Raw genomic sequence first — 27,845 nt, forward strand, 5'->3', positions numbered from 1 at the left:
GAGGCTTCTGTGAGTGCCCAGGACGTCAGCCTAGGCAGGAGATGGACTAAGCATAAAAGGAATTAGATGATGTTTTTGAAGTTATTATTCACTCATCTTTATTCTCCTTCTCCTTTCCTTCTCCTCCTCTCCTCCTCCTCCTCTTTCCCCCTCCAACTCCTTCTCTTCCAACTCCTCCTCCTCCTTTGCCTTCTTCTTGTGACACAGCCTCTCATGCTGTTTCCTAGGTTGCTCTGAATTTCCTGGGCCCAGACCCTCCTTGACAAAGACTTTGCATGGCCACCAGCCATCTAGAAGGCCTTTGTCCTCCCCAGGTCCTAGAGTCACATGGGGCCTACAAATAGGCACAACTTTGGGCTTCCTGGGAATTGTGGATTTCCACTTTGGTTTTTAATTTTTCTTGTGGGTTCAAGGCACTGACCTTGGTCTTCAAGGGTCTCAGCATCCCCAAACTCTGCACCTGATACAAAGGTACAGGAAATTCAAATGCTCTTTTTAGCAGTAGCTCTTCTTAACCACAGTGGCTAATCCACTTTAGATCTTAGTATTGGTGAGTGAACCAATCTTGGTTCATTTCCTGGCTCCTAAACCACAGACCTGTCCTCTCGCACGCAGCCTCGTTCTGTGGAAGGAGGCTCCCAGGGTGGATGCACCTGCAGGGGACATAGACGTGGCTCCCCCTTGCCCATGTGTAACATGTCAGTCTAATTACTTAGATCATTCTTAAACATCTGTGTGTCCATATCTTGAATTTGAGTACATCTAGTTATTGTGAAAGCACCTTTCTTATAATTAATTAATTAATCTATTTATTTATTTTGTAGATCTCTCAAAAGTGACCTTTTATTCACTTTGGGAGATATTGGCTCTCTTTAATATGTTCTATATTTATTTTGAAAAAATAACACTCACTTAGTGCAATGTGTAAAAGGTGCCACCGGACGCCAGGTGAACGTCCAACCTCCCCCTCCTCTGCCATCAGCTCTCCCCCTCTCTGTTACCAGTGTCCCCCATCCCAACGTTCCTCCTCCATCCTTCTGTCCAACCAACACTTTCCTGGTGCCCGCTCTGTATAGAGGAAGACACAGAGGTTCAGAGAGGACCAAAGCCCACCCCCCCACCTGACAGCCCCTGGCTGTGGTCAGGTCCCAGCATTCTCATCTGCGAGGGGGGACAGTGACACTTGCCTCGTGAATGATTGAGAGGAGATAGGTAAGGTGGCTGGCAGAGACCCAGGTCCTACGGCTTCCGCTGTGAACAAGCCCAGTGGGCCTGTCCTCAAGGACTCTGCCCCGCGGCCCTCCGGACTTGCTTCTTGCTTCCCCCTTCTCACTGTTCCACTTTGGATTGGGCTCCTTCTCTTGCCGCTGACCTAGAATCCTCCATGTCACCTCCTCCCACCACAAGGAGGCCCACGCACAGGCCAGGCCCTTCCAGCAGCTGCGAGCTGGAGCCTGGGAGTGGCCCGGCCTCAGAGTGCCTGCGAGAATCTTCAACCAAATTCTCCAGTTGCCCATTCACCAGAATCATCTTGTCAGGTGCAGCAACGCCAATTGGTTCTGGCCTCCGTGTTCTGGACGGATGGCGTTCAGCCAGGGGAGGGGAAGTGGGGAGCAACCACCAACCCGCCCACTTATTCAGGTGTCATTGTTTGGTTCTCCTTGGAGAAAGCCACTGAACTGTTTCAAAACGCTGATGACATCTTGCCCACCTCTGCCCGCAGAGAAGACCAAGTTCTCAGTCTGCAAGTACCCCCATGCCAATGTGCTGATATATTTGGCAAACTGTTCTTACTGCACTACCCAGCACACTACCCAGCACAGTACCCAGCACACTACCTAGCACAGTACCCAGCACACTACCTAGCACAGTACCCAGCACACTACCTAGCACAGTACCCAGCACACTACCTAGCACACTACCCAGCACAGTACCCAGCACACTACCCAGCACAGTATCCAGCACATTTCCCAGCACACTACCTAGCACAGTACCCAGCACACTACCCAGCACACTACCTAGCACACTATCCAGCACACTACCTAGCACACTACCCAGGACACTACCCAGCACAGCATCCAGCACACTATCCAGCACAGTACTCAGCACACTACCCAGCACACTACCCAGGACACTACCCAGCACAGCATCCAGCACAGCATCCAGCACACTACCCAGCACAGTACCCAGCATACTACCCAGCACACTACCCAGGACAGTACCCAGCACAGCATCCAGCACACTACGGGTCGCTGTAGCTATGCACACATTGCTGACTGACATGGATACAAGCGAGAGGTGGGTGTTTTAGATGATGTCTCTGTTGCGCAAACATCATAGAACAAAGGCGTATGTACACAAACGACTCTCGGCTGTCTCTTAGGGGAATGCCATTGTGTATGTGGCCCCTCATTGACAGAAATGTCATGTGACTGTATTTTTAAGTGACCTGCACATTTTTTCCCATGTTTCTTCAGGTCAAGATTCTCCTTTGGGCATCCCCTAAAACTCTTACAGAGCACCCAGTAGGAATGCATGTGGTAGAACGGTTGATTTTTATCAGATCCACGTAGGGTTGCAATTAGAAGAGATCACTCATTGTCCTCAGATGCATTAAAGGCAAAGACACTTTATTTTTTATGCAGACCAGTGCTATGCTGTGTTGAATCTTGCGGGGCACACATCACACGCCACAGAGTACCAACTCCCTCTTGACTCAAAACACTTGTGAAATTCTCTGAGCAGGAGCAGCGTTTAGGAAGGCATCGGAAGGCTGTCACGGAGGATTTTAATTTCGCCCCAGAAGCCCCTTCTCTTCCGATACAGCTTTACCATAAAGAAACACACTGGGCCGCACAACAGGAAGCCCGCCCCAGAAGTCACTGGCCCATGTTGAGAAAGCCTGCTCTGTGCCCTGCCCTGCTGCCCTCTGGCTCTGCTGTCACCTGCCCCAGCTCAGTCATCAACACTGAGAAATTCATGGTGGACAGAGATGAAGGAAACTCCCTAGTTTATTTGGATATTCCTAGAATTTCTGCTGAGGCCCTCTTTCTCCCCCACCCCCCACTCTGTGACAGTGTGTCCTTTCTCCTGACCCTGAGGTTTCTAAAGAAGCCTGCTCAGGTATTGGGTGACACCCTCCATTTGATATTGTCTGCTGTCAGCCAGGACATGGGAGTTGGGGAGAAGGAAAAGAGGGGTGGGTGGGTGCAGGAGGGGGTCATGTCCACTGTACCTGGGGTGGGACTTTCCAACTGAGGCAGTTGGAAGGGCATCTCTAGGCCTCCCACTCAGGAGAGGGACTTGGGCTCACCCTGAAGGGGCAAGTGTCAAGGAATCTGGGGACACGTGGTGCTGTCCTATAAGAGGATGACCTTACCCGACAGCTGAAGTAGGAGTCCTGGGGAAAGGGGCTTTGGGATTCATGGCCACAGAAGGAAGCATCACATCACAGGGCAGCCTCTCAAAGAACTCATTATTTTGTGAACCCCACAGCTACTCAAAGAGTAGAACTTCTAAGGTAAAAAAGATGAAGAAGTAATAGAGTCTTTACCTGGGCGTGGTTTTGACTCCACCAAGGAAATGTGTGTTTGTGGTGTGTGTGTACATATGTGTGTGTGTGTGTGTGTGTGTGTATGTGCACAGGGATGGGGTAGAGTGGGCGGTGGGGGTTGGACCTACATCCATGACGGGAGAGAGCTGTAGCATTTACAGGAGAGACCAGAGACAAATAATAGAGCCCAAGGTTCAGGACAATCCTATCTTAGAGGGGACAGCCACCCCACATGCCCAATATGTCTCAATTGATGAAATCAGAGCCAAAGTCCTTCTTCTATGTCATTGACACACAGTGCCCTGTCCATTCAGCTACAAGCTTGATTTTTGAGTCTCCCCTAGAAGATCTGGAACTCCCCCTCTCTGTCTCTCAGAGCTTGCCATCCCTCCAGCTCCACCCCAAAGTGTGTTGGTGTATTTCCTGGTCTCTCTTCTGCTCTACCCTGGACACCACGTTCCATGGGAAGAGGGACTGCTAGGGTTAGAGCTGTGTCCCCTGCCTCTCAACAGGAAGACCATGAAGCTCCAGTTCCCAAACTGTATGGAGACTTTGCATAGAAAGATCAGCCCAGGCAAAGTGTCCAAAGGCCCTGGGCCTGGTTTCTGCCCTTCTTTATCATGTCAGAAACACAATTTCATACTTTTTATATCACTTATGTAGTGGAACAATGTTAACTGTATTAAACAGCACAGAATGTATGACATTATCACTAGTAATGTGCCCATTAATATTTCGAAATATTTCAACCAGCTTTATTAATAAATGATTAATTGAATTCCTACTGAATTGACAACATACATGCTATGTAAAGGTTCAAATATACACATAAATATGAATTAAAATACATTCTTTATATTTTAAATAATAGTTATATGAACTAATTCCTGCAGACGACATTGTGCTATACAAACTGTCTACTTCTAACCTTTATTGTTTGAAAATATGTAACTAAAATTTCTTCTTTTTTGAATGCAACTCAAGATTGGTAGCTTTCCAACAGTCTGGTTGTTTGGAAATTGGCTGGAGACACTGTGGACTGGCTCAGCTGACCCTCAGAGACCAGGGAGGCTGCTCCCCGCCCCCCCCCCCCCACCCATGCACAGGACAGCACCAACCACCGGAAGGTCAGGCCCCACCCTCTACAGTGTCCAGTTGGAGAAACTACAGGGGAGAGTCTTGGAAAGAAAGAACAGGACAATCTCTAGGAAAACAAACCTTCTCTATTCCTATCACTGCTCTATGAAACAAGAAGCAGCGCTTAACTAAGAAATGGGCACGTGGGCGGAGGGCGCCTCCCTGGTCAGTCTCTTCCCAGGGAGAAGCGGGAGTGGGCGGCCAGGGGTGAGGGGTCAACAGTCTCCTAGAGTGGGGGCTCCTCAGGTGACACAGAGGAGGGCTGAGGGTGGCACACCTGTGAGTCCAAGCAGTGGCCAGTCCGCTGGTGGCCAAGCCTCCCCGTGGGGTAGCGCGGAGTCAGTAGGAGACGATGGTGACTGTAGGTCTGTATCTGAAAAGAAGGCTGCGGTTGGGCCCTCTCGGGACCGTCCGGGGCACCATGGCGCTGAACGGACTTCGGGGCTCAGGGGGGCTCCTCTGCTGAGGCTGCTGAGCAGGGCGGCCAGGCCCGAGGCCCCTGGACTGGGGGGCAGTTGCTCCCGGGTTTCCAGCTGCAAGACGGTTTCCTTGGCCGGTGCAGTGCTTGCACCAGGGGACACAGCGGGCACGGCCAGCCAAGGGGTGGCTGGGGGGCAGGCTCTGCGGGGATCTCCTGGGCCCCGGGAGGAGGGTTGGTGACAGAGGACCCAGCTGGGGTGCGAAGGGCCGCGTCACTCCCTTGCTGATCACAGGCACGAAAGCCGAGGGCCGGGATTCCCGGGTCTTCGGGGGCTCCGGACTCTTAGGGGGCTCTGAGACCTCAAGCTTAGGGATCTTGGGCTCGGGGACCTCGGGCTCGGGGACCATGGGCTCCAGCATCTCGAACCAGAGGGGCTCATCCAACTTCCTCTTGCCCTTGGTGCACTTGCTGAGGGCCTGGAGCACGGTGGCCTTGGCGCACGGGTCTGGGGTGGGCTCCACGGGTGGGCACTTGTAGCGGGTCCCTGGGCGCTGGGGGGCTTTGATGAGGACTGTGACCGGGCTGTGGGCCCCAGGGCGCCTCCTGGATCCTGGAGGCTTGGGGTGGCCGGGCCGAGGAGCGCTGCGTCCCTGCTTCAAGAGCTCCCGGAGAGACTGCTTGGGCCGGGTGGGCTGCGCAGCCGGGAGGTCCGCTGGCACGAGCGGGGGCAGGGTTCGGGAGAGGACAAAGAAGCCCGGGAAGACGAGCTCAGGATGGAAGAGCCCGGGGTCTCGGGGACAGCGCCGCGGCCTGGGGCTGGCAGAACCGGGCTCCCGCGCGCAGCCGGGCTGCGGCGCGGTCCAGGGGCTGCGCGGGTGACTTTTCAGGTACCTGGTCAGGTAGCCGCCCATGAGAGCGGTGCGTGGGGGGCTGCTTCAGGATGGGCGGCCTCGAGATCAGAGACCAAAGGGACACTGTCCAAGTGGCGTTGGTATCCAGCGGGCCCCGGTTGCTAGGACCTCACAGGCCTGAACGTCACAATGAGTGGTCCCGGCGGGGCCTTGGGCTCTTGGGAGGGCCAGGGAAGCCTCATCCTCTGTCCTTCCACCGCGGGTCCTGTACCCTAGCAGGGCCTCGCTCCTGCCTCTACTTTTTTAGAATTCACAGGAAATATAAAAAGGGGACTCATTAGGTCGGCTCCTGCGACCAGAAGCTGGACAGTTTGAGGCCAGCCTCAGCAACTAGTGAGGCCCCATGCAGTTTAGCAAGACCATGTCTGTAGATTTAGGGGGGAAAGGGTTGGGTATGTGGCTTAGTAGTTAAGTGCCCCTGGACTCAACCCCTAGAAACCTCTCCCCCAAACTGACCATAATACACAGGGATGCGCTCTTAGGGGAAAACAAACAACTAATCTTATCAGGAAAGATGGTTATGTTTCATCTCCTGGGATGGATGGATGTTAATGTCACTTTTTTCAATTTAGTGTTTAAGGAAACGGCTAAGATCATCCTGGATGATATAATTACACTGGCAGTGTTGATTTTATATGAACTTTCCCACAAGGGTCAGCTCTACATGTTCATATATGATGGTTTCCTCTCCCAACACCAGTGCTATGTCCTTTCCTTCATTTCTATTGGTCATCTTGGAATAGAGTGAGGCGCGTTTCCCACTAATGGCAGGAAACTTTTAATTTCAAAAACAAATTGTCAATGGCTTGTTGGGGAATTGATTGTACTGCTTATAAGTCTATTAAAGGTAGTGTGTATCCATCTTTTTTGAAGAAAATTTCCTTTTCAAAGCACACCTATGAGAAAGCAACCGGGAAGTCCCAAATGCTAAAATGGAAATATCTGGGGACAAAATACAGAAACTAAGGAGGCAACAAATTAGAGTGCGGCACCCATTCACCCAGGTTTAAAATGAGGACTGAGTGGTGAAGACAGTACTAGACTCACTGAGGAAGTGTCCAAAGTTTTGAGGTCACACAGGGCCAAGTGTCTGGCACTTAGGGTGGGGTCAGCCAGTGGGTGGAAGGGAATGAATGAGATACCTGTCTTCACTCCATGTGAGGTCATTTTTTTTTTTTTTTGCCAATTCTTTGTTTAAGAAAGGGTCTCCAGATCTGTGATGTGAAAAGAGGTTTCTAAAAGAGTCAGATGGGATATGAAAGCAAGTGTGATTGCATTCCAGTAAAATCTTTCTTAGGTACCAAACAGGTTTAGGGTGGGTGTGGCCCCTGGGCCCTGGTTTGCACATCTCTGATAAAGAGCTATTAGCATCCATTAACAATGAAGAAAAGGAGCACTTGAACAAATATTAAAAATCACATCCAGTTTGACAAACTTCCAAGCAAACGGTAATGGAGATTGAATCCCGGAGCTGTCTGAGAGTAAAATATGTCCTCCTCACCAGGTACCAAATCTGTTAGCTACTAAGTGGGACAGGCACGTTTACAGGCCAATTCCTAACACATCTTCAATATGGTGTTGGTTTTCTTCTAGCTAAAACTGTTTGCAGAAACTCACAAAGAACCAGCTGTGATATTTAAGATCCCAGGAACACTATTTATTGTTTTCTTTTAGGTTCCAAGATAATACTTGGATCATTTCATATTGAACTGAGCTTTTCTAGAAAGGTTCACACCTGCCATCTCTGTGACCCTCACCTGAGCATGCCCAGAGTGCTCAAGTCTGCCACCTTTAAATGTCTGTGTTCCCCGTCTGAACCTTTCACAGTGACTTTGAGCTGAGCATGCACAGACATGTGTCCACCAACTTCTTTTCTCCAACCATGATCCTGAACTGACCGTGTCAGAAATGTACATCCTCACCCAGAAATGCTCAGGGAGGGGTCCAGCCCCAACGTGAATATGGATAGACTCCCAGAATAAAATTCTCATGTTCCTTTCTGTGGGGAGAGCTTTGCTTTGCAGGCAGCCCCAGTGCTGTCCTTAATCACTGTAGGTAATACCTCTTCTCCATTTTTTAATTTTCTTGCTGTGCCCAATAGCTGTGCATTCTTCAAGAAGTGGATCTCTTGCACTGGGTTGTGAGTGTTCATAGACAACTCACACAACTTAGTAATGATGAAAAAAAAAAAAGAAAAACAACACGTTTCCCTTTCATGTACTGAATTGACAGTTTGCACCCGCAGACATTGTGCTCTTTGATGGAAGTCTTCTCTGCCTCTTGAAGTTCCAATAGCCCTTGGAGAGGTGCATTAAGATACATTGATTCTAGACAGATGGGCAATGTGGCATCAAGGTTTCCTAACAAAGCTAGGATGCCCCCATTCTTTGGAAGGTGGGAGGAAGAGGGAAGGCGAGGCTGAGTGGGGAAAACTCTCCCTAACCAGGGGAAGGCAGGGGGCATTAGGGAGGGTCAGGCTGCCGAAGAGACTTGGCATGGCCCGTGCATTGTTTCCTTGGGGTGACCTCTCCACTAAGTGGCCTATCTCAAGGACTGTTAAAGGTGATGCACAGGGCCCCAGGTCTAATGGTTGTGGCCACCAGCATGGAGTGACATAATCCCAGTTCTACCCCACGTCTTTACTAAACACACATTCAGCAGTCAAGATGCTCACGGGGCCTTTTCCATTTCTAAAGTCTTTGAACATCTTTGATCTTCTCCAGCAGATAATAAAGTTGGCCGTCAAGATGCTATGTCTTATGTCGACGTGAATTTCTTCTTGCTATTTGCTTTTAAATCCTGTGCAAACTTTAATCTTTCTCTAGAGAAGCAAGAACTTATTTTTGCATACCTTGGGATTGAACCACTGTAGTTTTACTGGAAGAAATGGAGGGCAGAAATCCATTCACAAGTAGGGTCGCTCAAGTGTGCCAGGGCTACGGGACAGTCACACACTGTGCACGCTGAAATGCTAGGGTGTGTGTCTGAGTTTGTAGGACCATCTCTTCCACTTTGGCATGAAATCTGCTTTCTATTCTATAGTAGCCCTAAGTACTAAGAAAATCAAAGATCCATGCTATTTTTTCAAACATCCAAATTGAAACTAACTTTACAGATTAAGATATTCAGAGTATTCTCTCCATTTTTTTCATATTTTGGAAAGTCAGAAGAATATTCCCATTATAGGAGGTAACAATAAAATATTGAGAGTCTGTCATCCTTGGAGTTATTCCTCCTGCCTCCAAGAAGGCACACTACATTTCCATTAAAGACAGAGTTACCTCCTACAGCCTTCAAGGGAAACTTTTATAAAACTGCATGCACATTCAGCTTCTGCCTGCATGAAAATATTTATCATTAAAACCCCTGGTAGCCTGCAGACCTGGAAGAATATAACTCAAAAAGTAATTTATATGCTGACAGTTACTACTCCCCCACTTCCTATAAAATATAATTTCTCTTGCTTAGAGTGTAAAGTCCTAATTATTCTTTACTTCCAGGTGGATCATGATGAAATATGGAGTGTTCTTGTAAAAGTCATACAGTAGTGTCTATGAGATTATATATCAAGCTTCAGATATAAAAGCTTGACAAACATTCAGCTCTATCCCACATAATCTGTTACAAAGCCAGTCTCTTCTGTAAAATAACCAGAGACCCGAGCAATGTAGGTCGCTGTAGGGAGTTTGCTCTGTGTTTTTGCTTTCATTACTTTTCTGAATCTACAAGAGGTGCAAGATTATCCGTCAGCTGAATGCAGCTATTTCTAGGGAATTAGTCTTTAGGATAAAGCCGCTATTGTGAGGTTGGCCGTCATACTCTCTTGGGTCAGGAAAGACACTGTCTAATTTTTAAAGATGATTATACAAGATCCTAACCCTTAGGAATCAATGAAATATCTTGGTGGTCAGGATCTTAATATTACGTATGGCAACTTACTCACTTAGCAGATCTAATTCTAGTGTCTATTCACAGGGTAGAAACTCTCACCCAGAAAGAGAATTCGTCTGGTATGGTTAGCCACATGACTCAAATATGCAAACATCCTGGAAAAGACAGAGGACGTTGGTTGCTGGAAAATAACAAAAAAATACCATTTCTGTCTCCCTTGTCCTTGTTTTTACTCCTGTATCAGATGGATCAACCAAATGACACCTATAGAAAGCTCTGGAATGTCCTAGGAAAGAGGTTGGATGGAAAAACCAGACTAAGGAAGAGCATGCTTTTAAAATGAAGGCTGAGAAGATCCATCCAAGGTACCCTGAAGTTTTAGGAAAGGGATACCTTGTTCATCCTGTCTCACTCGTATGCATGGTGCAGTGATTATACACAGGAGTCAGGATGGATAACCCATACAGACAGATGACCCACGTGGGATTACACACAGACAGATAACCAGTGGTGTCTCACCAGGACAGATGCTCACAACAGCCGACACAGGTGTGTGAGTTGGGAAGGCAGGCGTGGGTCTAGACACCACCGAGTAGAGTCTGCCTTAGGCAGACGGATGAACGGTCCACTTGGATTACAGAGGAGAACCCTGGGGTAAGGGAGAGATGTGCTTACACAAGAGGGGATTTATCTTACTGAGAGGGAGGGGCTTAAAATAGACTGTGGAATGTGGCCTAAGGGGACAGAGAAAGGATTGGGACCTTACTCAGAAGAAGGAGATCCTCAAAGATCTCCCTGAGGAGGCTGAGGCAGGAGGATCATGGGTTCAAAGCCAGCCTCAGCAATAGCAAAGTGCTAAGCAACTCAGTGAGACCCTGTCTCTAAATAAAATGCAACATAGGGCTGGGGCTGGGGCTCAGGGGTCGAGTGCCCCTGAGTTCAGTCCTTGGTATCCAAAAAAGAAGTCACTGAGTTTGCAGAGCTGGGTGAGGAGGGCCCAGGAGGACTGAGAAGGCCAAGCACATGCTGTGGCCAAGGAGCGCTCCACAGACGTTTTCACGTGAGCGGGACCACAGCCAGACAGACCCCGGGTGATGTAACCTCAACAATGAGCAGTTGAGGTGGCAGCTTTTCCCTGTTGCTCCTGTTCTGGGAAGACACACATATTAAATTACGGGAGTTGGCAGACCCACTCCAGTTGCTAACAGGGAAAGAATGTTGTTGACTGGGAAGAGCCCGGGTGCAGAGGGACATGCCCGTTTCACAGCACGGGTGGAATCCCCACCGTCCACGGGAAAAGAAGTGATGCAGACGTTGGATGCAATTTGATAAGATTTTGGTGTTGGAGAGAAATAAGGCGGATCGCGGCTGAGGATAGGGTTTGGGGGGAAACAACAAGAAAAGAAAGTGGAACTCTACAGGATGACGATTTGAATTTCATGAGAAAGAGATGACAGGGTTTGAGCTTGAGGAACAGCTGGACAGAGGTCACATGTGATTTAAAATCGGAGACAAAGGACTTTCTGGCCCTGGTGAGGGGGGAAGGGGCTCGCGAGTTCATGGTTGGAGGCACTGGGTCTGGGGGGCCTGCTGTCCTGCAGGTGGAGGTGCTGCGAGGCAGCTCAAAGCGGCACCGGTCAGAGGGAGGCAGAGGGAGGCACTAGCAGGTGGTCCAGGCACGGGAGAGAATGGCCTCCCGCCTCCTTCTCCCTCCCAGGCTGGGTCCTCTGCCCTGCGTGCTCTGGCCAGCCCTTCCTTATCTGTGCCCTGCTTCTGTATGGAAAGGTGTGTGTGTGTCAGGAGCGCACAGAGGACGGGGGCTCACGGGGAAGAATGTGGCGCTCTTTCCCCTCCTCCATGTTAGCTCTGGGCTCTGCAGGCAATGCACAGGGTCTTTATTTTACATTTATCTCCCAAATTCAAGATCAGGCACTTCTAAGGCGGAGACCAGAATACATCCAGGGTTGGGGAAAATGTCTACGTGTGTGTGCGCACATATGTGTGTGTGTGTGTGTGTGTGTACACTCAGCCCTCCATATCTGTAGGCTCTACATCTGTGGATTCAACAGTATTCCCTCAAAAATACTTGGGGAAAACATTGCTGTTGTATGGAGCACATAAGGACTTTTCCTTGTTATATTTTTTTAATCTTTATTTATTTATTTACTTTTATGTGATGCCTCACCCATGGGAGGCAAGGGCTGTACCACTGAGCCCCACCCCCAGCCCCTTTTCTCGTTAATAGTTCCTAAACGATACACTAGACCGACCATGCACGCCATAGTATTGACGTTGTATCGTAAGTCATGATGGTTTAAGGTGCATGGGGTATGTGTCCTGGGTTAGCTGCAAAGACTGTGGTATTTTATGTAAAGGATTTGACTTCCCTTGGATTTGGGTATCCATGGGACAGTACTCTGGGAACCAATCTCCCAGAGACACTGAGAAATGACTGTATTTGTATAGGTGAGTGCATATGTCTGTGAATATATACAGCCATGTACACTATGTTTATAGAAAATTTTACAGGACATATACACTATACAGAGGATGTACGTCATATATATACAATATCATGCAATTAAAGGGTATTGCGCATTATGTATGTATGTGTAGTATTTTAGCATAGTATTTCTAGCATCATAGACAATGCAATGAATGAATGAATGACTACATTTAAAAGTGAATGAAGCTGTTGGGTTTGATGGCGCAGGCCTGTAATCCCAGCGGCTCTGGAGGCTGAGATGGGAAGATCACAAGTTCAAAGCCAGCCTCAGCAACACAGTGAGGTCATAAGCAACTCAGGAGACCCTGTCTCTAGATAAAACATAAAAAAAGGGCTGGAGATGTGGCTCAGTGATTAAGTGCCCCTGGGTTTCATCCCTAGTACCAAAAAAAAAAAAAAATGAAACTTCTTAACACATAGAAATAGTTCCATGAGATGTTTTGGGGAACAGTTATATAGTACCTGGACTTATACATAAAAATTGACCCCTTTGAATCTATTCAATCTCCAGAGAGAGGATTTCTCCAAAAGCCAGGAAGCTGTGATTCTGGTACTTGTAGAAAGTGTCATATCCGACCAACCTGCTCATGTGGAGCCTGCCTTTTTCCCAGGTGGTGGAAGATAATTATGAGCAATTGCTGCATCTAACTCTGCAGAGCTAGCGTTGCCTCTGCAAAGTTGAGTGCATTCTTTGCCTTCTCATCGAGACCAACTCCTTGAGGGAGGCAGGGTTCTGCTAGACTAATGAACCAATGGCCCCAGGGTCCCCAGGACAAGGGATGCCCCTGGCCGTCTCTCTCATTCCTGCCCTGGTTCCCTGAGCCCTTTCCAGGTGCTCCTACACGGCAGTCCCTACCAGCCCCGCACACTGAACAAGCCACAAACATCAAGGAACTTATTTTACAACTAAGATGTGCATGTCCTGTGAGACCCTCTTGTTTTGCTCAGTTGGTGACAAACATACTACTTAAGGGGAAAAAAAAAGAATGGAAACAAGGAAAACCAATGTGGGAATTCTTAAGTAACTTCACTCAACGGAGCATTAGGTAGCTGCCCAAAAAGGAACACAACCACAGTGTGACACCAAGGAAAAACAGTCATGCCACTTTCAAGAGAAAAACAAGAACTACAACAATTTGACAGTTTGTGTTCCCTTTAGAGAGAAGTGTGCTTGTGCACAAAGCCTGCAAATAACGGAAGTGCATAAATAGATGGCTCACAAGGTACGGCTTTCTTTCTTTTGGTGGCGGTCCTTGGGACGGAACCCAGGGACTCACCCGTGCTACACAAGTGCTCTACCACCGAGGTGCATCCTGCCCTGTTTTCTTGTTCAGTTTCCTTCACGACGCCAAGACAATTGCACCAACAATAAACACCACAAAGATGTCTCCAGAGGTGAAATTGTTTTGCACCTCGTTCTTCCATAAGATACACAGGTGTGTGTCACAATCGAGCTCAAGACGCATGTGGAGGTCACTTACTGTAATTGGTGGGGTGTGGGGACGTGAAGTGAAGGGACACCTTGGCGCTCTTGAGGCGGGTCTGCCCCCAGTATGTGATGGCCTGCAGTTCCACGATGTAGTCGTAATCTGGCTGAAGCCTCTCCAGGACCACGAAATTCTGGAGCTGCAAACAGAGGGAGTATCCCCGAGCCCCATTAGAAACGGTCTTCGCCTCTCGTTTCCACCGCAAATCTTACCAGACATTGTGAAGCACGTCAACATTTAGCTTGCATGGACCTTCAACTTCCCAAGGTCAGACACTGTGTGGATTTGCGGATTGGCACCATGGAAAATCCACTTTTACCGCGGATCAAAATCGATTTCATAAAAAGGCCAGAACCCGTTAAATAATAATTGTCCTAATTCAACAACTGCATGTGCAGGAGCAAATGATTTCAAACACACTTCCTTCTAGGCAGCAGTCTGAACAGAAAAGAGGGCTCTTCCTAATGAAGTTACAAAGGCTTGTGTTGCCAGAGACCCGGGACAGTTATGAGATGGCATTAATTGCCCCTCTTTGCTAACTGTTCTGCATCTCCTGAGTGCAGTTCCACCAAAAGTTACAAAACAAATCAGCTTCAAAAAAAATGCTTGAAGATATTTCTGCCATCATTATTGTCAATGTCAAACACTGGCCCAATTTTCTATAGATGCTGCTGCGATTGAAAAGAAGTAAAGCAAAACTGCGTAATTGGCCTAATATCTTGGGGACAAGACAGGAATTCTGCAAAGGCTAAAGGAGAAGGTGATGTCTCCAGGTGCACAGAGCAAGGTGGAATTAGGACTGAAGATTACACTGAGGAGAAGTTTAGTAAAGCCCCCTTCCAGGAACTTGTATTCAAGACAAAGAAGATCATTGCCTTAGAATTTAAAACACTCATTAAAATAAATGCACTTGGTCATTTAAAAAAGACAGGTGGTAGACAGGTGTAGTGGCACATGCCTATAATCTCAGTGACTCATGAGGCTGAGGTTGGAGGATCAGGAGTTAGACCAGCCTCAGCAACTTAGTGAGGCCCTAAACAGGTTAGCGAGATTCCATCTCAAAAATAAAAAGGCCTGGGATATGGCTCAGTAGCAGAGGGCCTTTGGGTTAAATCCGTGGTACCAAAAAGAAAAAAAAAAGTGATATTGAAAAGAATGCTTTTCTATAAAGGGGTCATCCTGGTGGTAATTAGCATTCATGAAGAAAAATACATCAGTTATTAATGCAACATCAATCAACAGAGGATTAGTAGTATTCTTTCCAGCAGAGAACATTCCAGTTTTCTATATCCAATATGTGCTACTTTAAGATCATTCCAGTTTTATGTATCTAGTTACACTGTTGTCTGAAATGGTGAAGCATTGAATCCTATAAGTAAATCTTTTGCTGAAATTCCTCTATTAGCATCCTGATTCTAACTTGGTGTGTTTGGAGGTCTCTTTGCAGAGAGGGAACAGGATGTTGAGGGGCATTTCCAAATCAGGAGTTTAATGCTGTCTGTGGTATCAGCTCAGCCCCTCAGTGGAAGTCTGGGTCAGATTCTGGACTGCCATTGCTGCCCCTGGTGACATCTGGTCTCAACAGCTCACCAGCCGGTATCCCCAGAGAGACTCTGCTTCCCCAAGGGTGATTTCCTATTTTAACCACTAGCAGGTCTGCATAAATCTGGGTTCCCCATTTCCTTTAAGTAGAATTTATCTGTTTAATTGCGTCTCATTCTTCCTAAACTCTGTTTTCCGCCAGGTCAATTAAAATTCACTTTTCAAAGAGCCTTCACTTGGAAGTCCCCACTTTATTTAGTTACCATGGATATTAGAACGGCATCTTAAGAAATGGGAATAGTCGATCCCCAGGAAGAAATTCCTTGGTGTCTTATTTCTTTGGTGGTTTTCTGTTTTTTAATCTCATTGATCAGTTGGCCAAACTTTAATATCTCAAAGTGCAATAATTCATACAGAATGTAGCTTGTCTTTTTTCCACTGGAAAATACAAGACACTCATGAGATAGTGACCCATAATTTGGGCTACCCTGGGTGTTATGGTTTAGATATAAAGTGTCCCTCAAAAGAGAATGTTCAGAGGTAAAATGGCTATATTATGGGGTGTAATCCAATTAATGCATCAATCCGCTGATAGGGATTAACTGGGTGGTAACTATAGGCAGGTGGAGTGTGTGTGGCTGCATGAGGTGGGTCCTTGGGGGACATGCCTTTGGGATTTATATTTTGTCTGTGGTAAGCAGTCTCTCTCTCTCTCTCTCTCTCTCTCTCTCTCTCTCTCTCTCTCTCTCTCTCTCTCTCTTATTTGCCAAGTCCTGAGCTGGTTTCCTCCAGAACACCTTTCTGCCCTGATGTTCTGCCACACCTTGGGCCCAGAGCTATGGAGTCAGCCATCTATGGACTGAGACCTCGGGAAACATGAGCCCGAAATAAACTTCTCCTCTAAAATTGTTCTTTGTCAGTTCTTTTGGCCACTGCAGTGAAAAGGTGACTCAAACACTGGGCTCACGGATACTTAAATTAGTAACTGCACTGGATCATTGTGATTAATTTAATTTATGATTTATGCTTTGTTTATATAATGGGCATATGATAGACATCAGTTGCTCATATCCCTAGTGTATCTTTGATGCTGTCTGGTTACGAATGTCATAAAATGCCACCTGAAGTAGGGAACTTTAACATTTTATCATGTCATTTTTTTTTCCTTTGGATTCCAGTGATTTTACAACTTTTGCTCTTGAGCTATTTCTATCAGACAAAACATGGCAGAATTCTTCAGCATAAGAAATCAACCTGTATGACAATATCTTCAAAATGAAAATAGTTTAACAGTTAAATATCGATGATATGGGCTTTTGGAGACATAATTTATAATTCTAAGTAGCACAGATATCAAAATCTTTAGTACAAAAAAAATCCTATCTTTTAAAAAGTATTTTTAAACAGAACTCATTTAGGAAATCAGCTTCATAAATGAGGGAGAAGAGTGTTTATATAAATGTTATAACATCAAAATAAAGGAAGGTACACCAAAAGTAAATAGAGCAGCTAACTCCTTTATGCACCAAAATGTCCTGTTCACTATGATAGAAATCTCACTGCAGAGAAGGGCTCAATGAAGATGTAATTCTTGGCATCTGGATGATAAAGCCCTTCAGATTCTTCTTAAATCAGTGTGAAAAACACGTGGCCCAACTGTACTTTCTAAGTTGTGTGCAGGTGGAAAAACTCGAAATAGGAGAATTATGAATATTTGCCTTTCAATTTACAAAGTTCTTTTAAGAGAGAGAGAGATAGAGAGAGAGAGAGACCTGCGTATAAAGGACATCTTACATGATTTCATCTTTGTGGCTACATAGGTAAGAAGGACGTATGTTAATTGTGGCTTTGATTTCTGGAGGTGACGTTGTAACTGCCATTAGAATAAGAGTAGGTGAGTGGACTCAATTCAATTGTGTTTGCCTAGGATGGGACAGAAACCCTTGGCACGCATGCTCCTTGGTGCTCAGTTACTCTAACAAATGCCTCAGAAGATCAACTTAGAAAAGGTCTGTCCTGGCTCACAGTTTTAGAGGTCTCAGTGGTCCTCTTTTTTTGGTGGGGTGGGTATGGGGATTGAACTCAGAGGTACTTGACCACTGAGCCACATCCCCAGCCATATTTTATATTTTATTTAGAGACAGGGTCTCACTGAGTTGCTTAGCACCTCACTAAGTTGCTGAGGCTGGCTTTGAACTCGCGATCCTCCTGTCTCAGCCTCCCGAGCTGCTGGGATTACAGATATGTGCCGTGGTACCCACCTGGTGACCCCTTTGCTGTGGGCAATGTATTATGGCCAGAGTAGGTGCACAGTAAAATTGCTCTTCTCATTGCTTAGAAGCCAAGTGGTAAAGGAAGGGGCTGGGGTCCTATTGTCCCTTTCAAGGACACACCTCCAGTGACCCTTGGGTCCTAATGCCTGAGGACTCCACCCCCTCCCCACAGCTCCAAGCAGGAGACCAACACTTTTAGCTCAAGACGGGCCACTCTTCCGACTTGGGGTTCACATACACCCTGCATGACGCGGCCCTCCCTCCTCATTCCCACTCACCCCGTCTGTGGTTTTTCTCCGCTTCTTCTTTGTGGGGACAAGGGACTTGTTGCTGACCGTCCAGCTCCAAAACACCTTGTAGTGGTGCACGGGGATATCTGGCTCCTCGGGGAGGTCCCAGGCAATGGTCACCGTGACGGTCCCGTCACTGTTGACGGTGGAGTTGGCCAGTTGGAGGTTAGCGGGGGCTGGTGGTGCCGACGGATCTGTAACCCCAGGGAAAAGAGAAGCCATCTGAGTCACCGACCAGGGTCAGCAGCGTGACACCAATTTTATGTGCATTGTCATGTAATCCGATGACTTCTGTACCATGTCCAGTTTTGCAGTTCTACCCATTCTGGTTTCTGAAAACCCAAATCTCAATTGGGTGCTGAAATCACCTGTATGGAGAAGGCATCGTGTGATCGCAGCCGGAGGGTCTGCTCATCATTTCTAGTTGCAAATTGAGCTCAGGCAGCTGCCCCACACCACAGGCCACCTACAGATGCCCCCACAGCAGAACAAGGCCCAGGGTTCCAGCTACAACGCCATCTGCACAGGAGGCCCAGAGAGACCATATCTAACAACGTAGAAGCCAGGAGAAAATGTACCCGTGTTGTGACTGTCAGTGATTCCAAGCTTTGGAACAAGGGCCAAGGGAGTTATATTAAAAAATTCCTAGCTTTCTGCAGTTTGGAGATTCCTTAGAAAACTTGGACTGGAACCACTATGTGATACAGCTATCCCAGTCCTTAGTCTATACCTAAAGGACTGAAAATCAGCACACTACAGGGACACAGCCACATCAATGTTTATAGCAGCTCAATTCACAAGAGCTAAAATGTGGAGCCAACCAAGGTGCCCTTCAATAGATGAATGGATAAAGAGAGTGTGGTTTATATACACAATGGAATATTACTCAGCCTTAAAGAAGAATGAAATGATGGCATTTGCTGGTAAATGGATGGATCTGGAGAATATCATGCCAAGTGAAATAAGCCAATCCCAAAGAACCAAAGGCCAAATGTTTTTTTCTGATACGTGGATGCTGATTCACCATGGGGAGGGGATAGGGAAGAACAGAGGTACTTTGCATTAGGCAGAGGGGAGTGAAGGGAGGAGGAGTATGGCGTAGGAAGGAGAGTGGAATGAATCAGACATTATTCCCCTGGTACTTGTACGATTGCACGAATGGTGTGACTCTACATGGTGTACAACCAGAGAAATGAAAACTTGTGCTCCACTTGTGAACAATGAATTGAAATTGAAATTCTGCTCTTATGTACAACTAATTAGAACAATTACAAAAATAAAAAAATAAATCCCTAGCTTTCTTCTGGGATGCACAGTTCCTGGGGCTTTGTGTAGGCTAGTTGCTTTGTTATTTAAAATGGGAAAGTTTCGTGGTTTTTCTGGTGTGAGGAGCATAGGCCCCTCGTTTGTGAGAAGTCCGCTTTGGTCACCCGTAGTGGTCACCTCCTTCTCCTTGCAACACACCCTCCTGGCTTCCAGGATGCCTCTCTCCACTGAATCTGCCTTCAGGTTCACGCCAAGCTCCTGCTCAGGCACCTGCCCCTGGTTCCTCACATTCCATCAGCTCTTAACACAAGAACATCTCAAGGTATTTGTTTCAATACCAGAAAGCTAATAGAGTCCCCCTGACCAAGAAAACTTTACCACCATTTTCTCCAAAGTCCTTATTATACCAGTAGATTTAGCCCATGTCATCTGTAAAATAATGTATATCTTTCAGACATTTTCTCAAAAGTAAGGCCCTTGGGACTCCTGATCATACCAAGATGGTGCACTTCCATGACTTTGATGTGATTCTTCATGAAAGAAGGAACAAGGCTCGACATCGGAGCAAATGCCCGGTTATTGAGGAACAGCTCTGCATATTTATAGAGCCAGGGGCGGTTTGACAGTTGGCATGGGGTGCTTTTTTATTGGTGGGTAAGGATCAGGTGAGCCAGTAGGGCTAATCTGATGGGTGGGTAAGGATCAGGTGAGCCAGTAGGGCTAATCTGATGGGTGGGTAAGGATCAGGTGAGCCAGTAGGGCTAATCTGATTGGTGGGCAAGGATCAGGTGAGCAGCAGGGCTAGTCTGATTGGTGGGTAAGGATCAGGTGAGCCAGTAGGGCTAATCTGATTGGTGGGTAAGGATCAGGTGAGCCAGTAGGGCTAATCTGATTGGTGGGTAAGGATCAGGTGAGCCAGTAGGGCTAATCTGATTGGTGGGCAAGGATCAGGTGAGCAGAAGGGCTAATCTGATTGGTGGGTAAGGATCATATGAACCAGCAGGGCTCTGATTGGTGGGTAAGGATCATGTGAGCCAGCAGGGCTCTGATTGGTGGGTAAGGATCAGGTGAGCCACCAGGGCTAGTCTGATTGGTGGGTAAGGATCATGTGAGCCAGCAGGGCTCACCATTGGTCGGCTCTTTTGGGGGATGGGGAAGTTAGTCTTTGGAGCCGGGGTGACTCCCAACACTTCTAATTGCTTCCTCTCCCATCACTATTAAATCGCAAAGTCAAAATACAGACTGCAGATTAAAAATACTAGAAAAGATGATTCCATCTGTCCTGAATGCACCCAGACATTTTCCTGTCAGTGTAACAACATTCATGTAGCACTCCATGCATGACGTACCATGAGTTACTGGAGAAGATCAAAACCTATAGGGGGATGTGCATGGGTTACATGCAAACAGTACACAGTTTTTATGTGGAACTTGAGCATCCCTGGGTTTGGGTGTCCTCCAAGACCCTAGGGTCTTGGAGCAAATCCTCCTTGGAAGCTGATAGATGATTGTGCTTATTTCTTTTCTGTCTGCCTGCCCTGGGGCTAATCAAAGCTCTATCTCTTTCCTTCGCTCCTACATTCCTAGCATTCACAAGAGCCCCTAGCACACAGCAAATGCTCAGTGAACATTTGCTGAATGATTGACTGAGAAGCTTCTCGTAATGGTGAACTTCGACTTGTCAAGAGATAGTCCAGTTTCAGGCTCAAACTTGTCAATCAAAATGGTTAGATCATAAGATCCCCGGGTGAAATGCAAAGTCAGAGGAGTGCTATTCCCATTTGAGATAAGAGAGTCACAGCAGCACCCTTCTGTTATGGAGGGTTCCATCCTTCACCTACGAAAGGGAATGGTAGATCCTTGCAGGACAGAGCTAAGCTGACAAGTGAATCATCACCGCAAAGTAAGAGGAAAGCTAAAATGAAGGAACACACCATCCACACTGCTTGTGCTGCACCTGAGGGTATGCCCTGGAAATAAGTCAACTTGTGAGCTTTCTAGATATGGTACACTCATGGAGAAAAACCAAAGATGGTCTCTTCCAAAGAAACATATGAGGAAATAATGCTTTCAAAATATGAAGGTTTGATTTACGCTTTCCCAAAACTAAGACTCGGATGGACAATCTACACCACCAAGAGGGTGCACTCCCATTACTAAGATAAGACAGTCTAAAAGCTTTTTCTTCCTTAAAAAAAAAAAAAAAAAACTCTATTAAATCACAAAGCAACAGAGAATTGTGAAGATGTGAAGATAACCCACTTATAGCTCCCAGAACATGAATGGCTATCTATTTATTTATGGTACCAGGGATTGAACCCAGGGGTGCTTAACCATTGAGTCACATCCCAGCCCTTTTGGTATTATATTTAGAGACGGGGTCTCGCTGAGTTGCTTAGGGCCTTGCTAAGTTGCTGAGGCTGGCTTTGAACTCAGGATCCTCCTGCCTTAGCCCCCCCCCCCCAGCTGCTAGGATGACAGGCATGTGCCACCATGCCCAGGTGAATGGCTGCTATTTTTACACATTTTAATTTGCAAAATGTTCTAATTAAACCTCATTTGCAAAATAGGCCACGAGCCAAATTTGGACCGTGGTCTATGAATGGCCAACCCCTCATCAAGAGCATTTCAAAAGCTATTATGGAATCAACTCTATGAAACTTGACATGAACACTGGTTATCTGCAATTTTACTGACACATGATTATATGCTATTGATTGAATGTTGGCATTGCTGTTCCCATTTGGAGATAGGGGGCAGGAGGACTAATTTCTCACTTCTCTAGCTCCAGATTACAGAGGGAGAGGGTTGGATCCACAGTGCAGGACCAGCCTTCTCTCAACTCCCCCATCTGAGTTTCACATCAAAGCATGTTCTCTTGCTGATTCATTCCAATAACTCCTTTGCACCCTCACAGTCACCTGCAGGAATGCACCCCGGAAAACACACACAGCAAGCCCACTCTCGGAGATAACTGAACTCAACTTCTTATGCAAACTATGTTGAATACTTAACATGTAAATCCAACTTTGGCTTTTGAGAACAATAGTTTCTTTTATCGGTGATCCTAGGTGGTGTTTTCAGCAAAAATGGACCTGCTCACTTCCAGCAAGTCAGATTTCAGGTTTCATTGCGTAACCTTTTCTGGCACATGTCACAAGCAACGAAGTAACAGGCACGAAGTCTTAGCACAATGGAACACTTTGAGCCCAAGCGGTGGGCAAAGTGACAAATAAAACCACTTATCACCCTTGGCGAAATGCAGGTCTATTATTGCACTGACGTGAACTCTCATGGGAAAGGACCGTGTCCGCCTGTCCCGGGAGAAACTCCATCACTTTTTGTGAGGCAGACTCCTGTAAGGTTTGCAGACAATGCTATTTGTTACATAGAAACCATGTCTGCATGTTAAAACAAAACAAAACAACAGATAAATAGCCAGGGCTACAAAGAAAGTAACCACTATAAATAATCACAGGCTAATACCCACAAAGCACAGAATAAAAACTATATATATTGCAGGAAAATGAATGTAGATGTCTGAGATCACATTTCCCACTGAGCTGCATCCCAGGAGTACCTCTGAAGGTGTGAGACTGAGATCAACTGCAGTTTTATTTTAAAAGTCATGTTGCAACTATGTTGCAAAGTCTCCAAGCAAATAGAACATTGGCTCTAATACTTAGACCTCAATTTTTCCTTTCCAGATTTCACACTTGGGATACTTGACCTTCCCCTTAAAGAAAAAAAAAAAAATCTTCCCCATACAGTATCCTAAATATCCAGGGCATGAGTCTTTGGGAAGTCACTGAAGCTTCATGGCAGGTAAATTTGCAACTATGCAATGCTTTCAAGACTCATAGACGACTAGGGGTTGCTCATTGGAGGTGGAACATATGTGCAGCCCTGGGACCGTACAGTCTTGGGTCCCCAAGGAGACACAGGGAATTTTGTTACTACCAGAGAGTTCTGCCTAGTTTTACCAACACTTTGTAATGCATGTGCAGAAAAACAGAACCTGTGATTCATGTACACTATGAAAACAATTCTGGGTACTTTCTTTCCTTTGTACTGTATACAGAAATGGATAAAAAGATGGGAAAAAACCCTCTGAATTTGGAGGGAAAAATATAATAAATATTCAAAGACATATTAAAATAGAATAAATATTCAAAGACATAGGTTAATAATACCTTAAGTTGGATTTGACCCTTTTCTTCCTAAGTTCCCTTAAATGTATGTTATTTTGCAATGTCCAGTTGATAACTGACTAATTTAAAATGCCCCAAACAAATGTTGGCCTACTTTGAAAACCATAAGAAAAAATATACAGATTCGGATTTTGTCTTATATGGTTCACAGACTTGGAATATTTTCTTCTTTCAGTGCTCATGTGCATATGCACATAGTCTCAAGAGCCAAAAGCAAACCATTTATTTCCAAGACTCTTTAGAGTTGTAAATCTAATCTTACTGTATTACCCTATTACCACTGAGCAGCTTGTATTTCCAATGAGAAGTCGGCAATATATGCATTTTTACCCGTTCCATGGATAGAAACAGTGTCAAGAAGAGGTTAAAACCCATCTGCTGATAAAGAAGCAAAAAAGAACACAAACCCATCCTGTATTTTTCTATGTGGACGACCCTCATCCCAAATAGCATGTCTGCCAAATTAGGGTCTCCGCTAGTTAAACATCAGTTGCGTTCTTATCCCGAGAAATGGACAATAATGGAAAACCTGTCTAATGCTGAGAGAAGAGAGAGAACATGGAACCGAGGGATATGTGACTTTGGCAGCTATCACCTCCATTTTTTAAAGGAAAATTTGCAATATTTAATAATATCAGGATTCCTTTCGCAGTGGGAAAACTATGATTGTAATTCCAGGGCTCCCCTGCACCTCCTTGTGCGAGGCTGTCTAGACCCAAAGCCAGCTCTGCCGTGCACAAGCCAGGTGTGGGGTGGGATGGCTTGCAGCAGTGAGTGACAGGGGGTGGCGCCTGGATACCACGGCTCCCCTATGCACCTCTCCAGGGAGTAACCCTAGATGGGTAGTGCGTCCCACACCAGCCCCTGAGCTCCCCTTGGGGACAGAGGTCCTCTTGGCCACGGTGGTAACAAGTGTGAGACATCCCCCTTTACTGTCTTCTTCCTGTCTCACTTCGCCTCTTACCTTGCCCTCATTTCGTGGATCACCTCCTACCTGAACTATTATACACACCCAAACCTCAAAGCCGTCAAAGCTCAGAATCCTCTGGCTGTGGGGAGACTCCTAGCTTGGACTGTCAATCCCTCCTTTGGCTAAGAGTTGTATTCAAAGCACCCTGTGTCAACGATCTGGGGATGTACCCATACATCTACTCCATGCACTCTGAAATTTCCAGTTGTTTTATCCAAGTGGAACGATACAGAAAAGTTGAGGAAGACCCTAGGATCTGGCAGGATTAGTGACCAGAAAAACACTTAATTTCAGGAGTGACCTGTATTGAAGGTAAATCAATATGTGCAGGGAGGACCATTTCTATGTTCTAAATAAAGAGAGAAAAACCAGATAGAGTCATTAGTCTATTCAAGTACAAATAACTTTAATAATAATAATAATAATAATAATTATTATTATTATTATTATTTTGGTACTGGGGATTGAACCTAGGGATGCTTAACCACTGAGCTACATCCCCAGACCTACTTTTGTGTTTCATTTAGAGACAGAGTCTCACTGAGTTGCTTAGGGCCTCGCTAAGTGGCTGAGGCTGGCTTTGAACTCACGATCCTCCTGCCTCAGCCTCCCAAGCTGATGGGATTACAGGCATGAGCCACTGTGCCTGGTTATTTTTAAAACTTTAATCCAATTTCTACTCAAATACTGGAAGAAAAAATGGTATACAGGTTTTAAACAAGTAAATTTAAACAGCATTCCAAGTTCTCTTTTAAAAGTTCTTTTGGCTGCCGGAAAAATAAATAATAATACTGATTTTACCCATTCTGTAATCCTGGCTAGATTCTGGAGCAGGTGGGAGTTGGTGCTTACCAGGAGCAGGGTATGCATGAAAGTAAGTTTCTAATCCCCGCATTAGATTACTTATAATCTATGCACTGAGAATTCCCTATAAAACACAGATGTTTAGTGAAGAGTCCATCAGGGCAGAATAAATGAGTTAAAAAGAAATTACTTTAAACAGTCACCAGTCCATTTTGGCAAACTACAGGCTCATTTCGAATTTAACACAATCATAAGGAAGATAATGGGAAGAATTTTGGCTTCTCTATGAAAATTGGGGTTATAGCCTATGGAAGCCCAGCAGTGAGGCTAAAATAAATAGAACTATTTTTTTTTTTGTCATTCTTTCCTTTTCCTACTTAATTTTACTTTTATTTCCAGAGGTGTTCATGGCAGATGAAAAAAATAATTCCTTCCCATTATGGGTAGATTACTACCTGCCCCAAATACACTAGATGATTGCTTGCCCTTGGACATAGTCTACGACTGTGGGAACATTGATTCTTTCTGAAAGCAATGTTAAATCACCAGAAGGCGGGCACGATTCTAGTTCTGCAGCGAAACAGAAATAAATGGGCCTTTATGGACAGAAAAGGCACCATGAGTTTTGAAACATGAAAGTGTTGTCCTGTTCCACTGGGGAAAGTCAAGGTCAGGAAAACAAGTTATTTTTCTGATTTCAGCTTCTCTTTCCATTACTCAGGATTCATTCCTTTTTTTCAATGCAGTGACGTCTGGTCTAGCGGCTCTGACACGTCAGGCACTGGAGTCAGTAACTGCACCCAAAGACAAAAATGTCCGTGGGACACACACCTTCACCCTGACTCAACAGAAGACAGAACAGCACAACGTTTACCATGTAAAACGTTCGAGGTAGGAAGTGAAAACCGAGAAACAATGGAGCAGGGGAAATGTGGGTTGGTTTGCACATTTGTCTGTTCGCAATTGTAGGAGGGGTGGCCAAAGGAGGCTTTGCTAAGAAAGAGACGTTTGTGTGCAGGTGGTGGAAGAGTCAGCTTTGCAACTGTATGGAGAAAGAACTTTCTGGTTCCAAGAAGTAGCAATGCAAAGGTCCAGTGGCCACGGAGAGTTTGGAGTGTTGGGAGGAGAGCAAAAGAGCCTGTGGGGTTCCGTGGGACAGCAGAGGTGGGAGGGAGTTTGAGAAGGAGGAGGGAGGAGGGTCTTCTAAGACTGTTGACATGGTAAAGAAGATTGCTCCCAATCAAGTTAGACCTGGAGGTATGAGGACGTGCTACGCTCAAAACAGACCCAATGTAACAGATGTCAACAGAATCACTCAGACTATGGGGTGATTGGACGGTCCATCCCCATTCGAATGGACAGACTGGGGGGTCACTATAGGCAGGTGGAGTGTGGCTGGAGGAAATGAGTTACTGGGGGTGTGCTCTGGAATGGTGCATCTTCCCTGTGGTCCGTCCCTCCCTGTCCACCCCTCTCTCTGCTTCTTGATTCCACCATGAGTGGAGCTGCTCTCCTCCTCCATTGGGCCCTTCCGCCATGATGTTCCGCCATGACGCTCTTGGACCCAGAGCCATGGAGTTGGCCATCTACGGACTGGACCTCTGAAACCATGAGCCATAGTAAACTTTTGCTCCTCTAAGTTGTTCTTGTCAGATGTTTTGGTCACAGCGTTAGTAAAACTAACTAAAATACATGCAGAAAAGGAAATCCGGTACTTCTTGAGGACTTCCTGGTGACTTATAGGAAATGACTCTTCAGGGGTTTTTTTGTGTGTGTGTGTGATGAACTGCACAGAGAATAGCATTGTCCATCACTAAACTAATCATTGAGAGAAGACAACGTGGAAGCAGACCATCTTTATGTCTTTGGAGGCTGCATGTATTTCCAGAAATGGAGTGATCATTTGCAAATCAATGTGATTTTTATGTCTGAGACTGTTTTCTACAAAAAGCTTCTTTTTTGAGAAGATGTCCTACACTGAAGGATGCTAATTATTCTAATAGGGTTGCCATTCAAATACATGGGTTAATAAGAGAAGCTAAAGCAATAGAAACAACTTTCTGTCTTTAAATTTTCCCAGTGAGGCATGGTCTTACTGGGAGGATGGATTTCTTCTAACCCCAAATGTTGGTGATGATGCTACAGTACTGTAAATAATACAAGTTATTGGGTTGTACACCCATAAAGAATAGACTTTGCGGCACATAAATTATTTTAATAAAATTGTGAGACAATATTTCCCAGACAAGATTTTTCTCCACTTGAGATTGAGTAAGGAAAGACCTGGTGCCATCTTGGTACAGGTGAAGTCTCCTTTGGGTGGGTCCGGGGGTGGGGGGGAGCGAGTATGTTCCTCTATTTAGCTATCTGTGACACTCACATCATTCTTGTGGTGTGTCCCACTAACGAAGTAATAGAACCTACCATACATTCTGTGCAGAACTTTTTGGTTTTTAAGAGTTTAATAACTAATGTCTGGGATGCGCTTCCCAAGGCAACATTTGGCACTGGAGTTTGGAGCCTATTGAGACAAGCAGGAAACAGAACAATACTTTCCTGGTGACTGCAATGTTTCAAAAGAGG

The 27,845-nt window shown here is 45.9% G+C and overlaps 1 protein-coding gene across 1 annotated transcript in view; it reads right to left on the reverse strand.

Moving 5' to 3' along the window:
• Positions 1 to 27,845, reverse strand: part of Anos1 (anosmin 1) — a 147,473-nt gene that overhangs the window by 20,148 nt on the left and 99,480 nt on the right. Inside the window, exons 7-8 of the mRNA XM_027954008.2 lie at positions 18,000 to 18,205; positions 13,901 to 14,045 (exon numbers count right to left, since the gene is read on the reverse strand). Coding sequence (XP_027809809.2) covers positions 13,901 to 14,045; positions 18,000 to 18,205 — 351 coding nt within the window. The remainder of the gene's footprint in view (positions 1 to 13,900; positions 14,046 to 17,999; positions 18,206 to 27,845) is intronic.

Source organism: Marmota flaviventris, chromosome X, assembly GCF_047511675.1.
Source record: "Marmota flaviventris isolate mMarFla1 chromosome X, mMarFla1.hap1, whole genome shotgun sequence".
Taxonomy (NCBI): domain Eukaryota; kingdom Metazoa; phylum Chordata; class Mammalia; order Rodentia; family Sciuridae; genus Marmota; species Marmota flaviventris.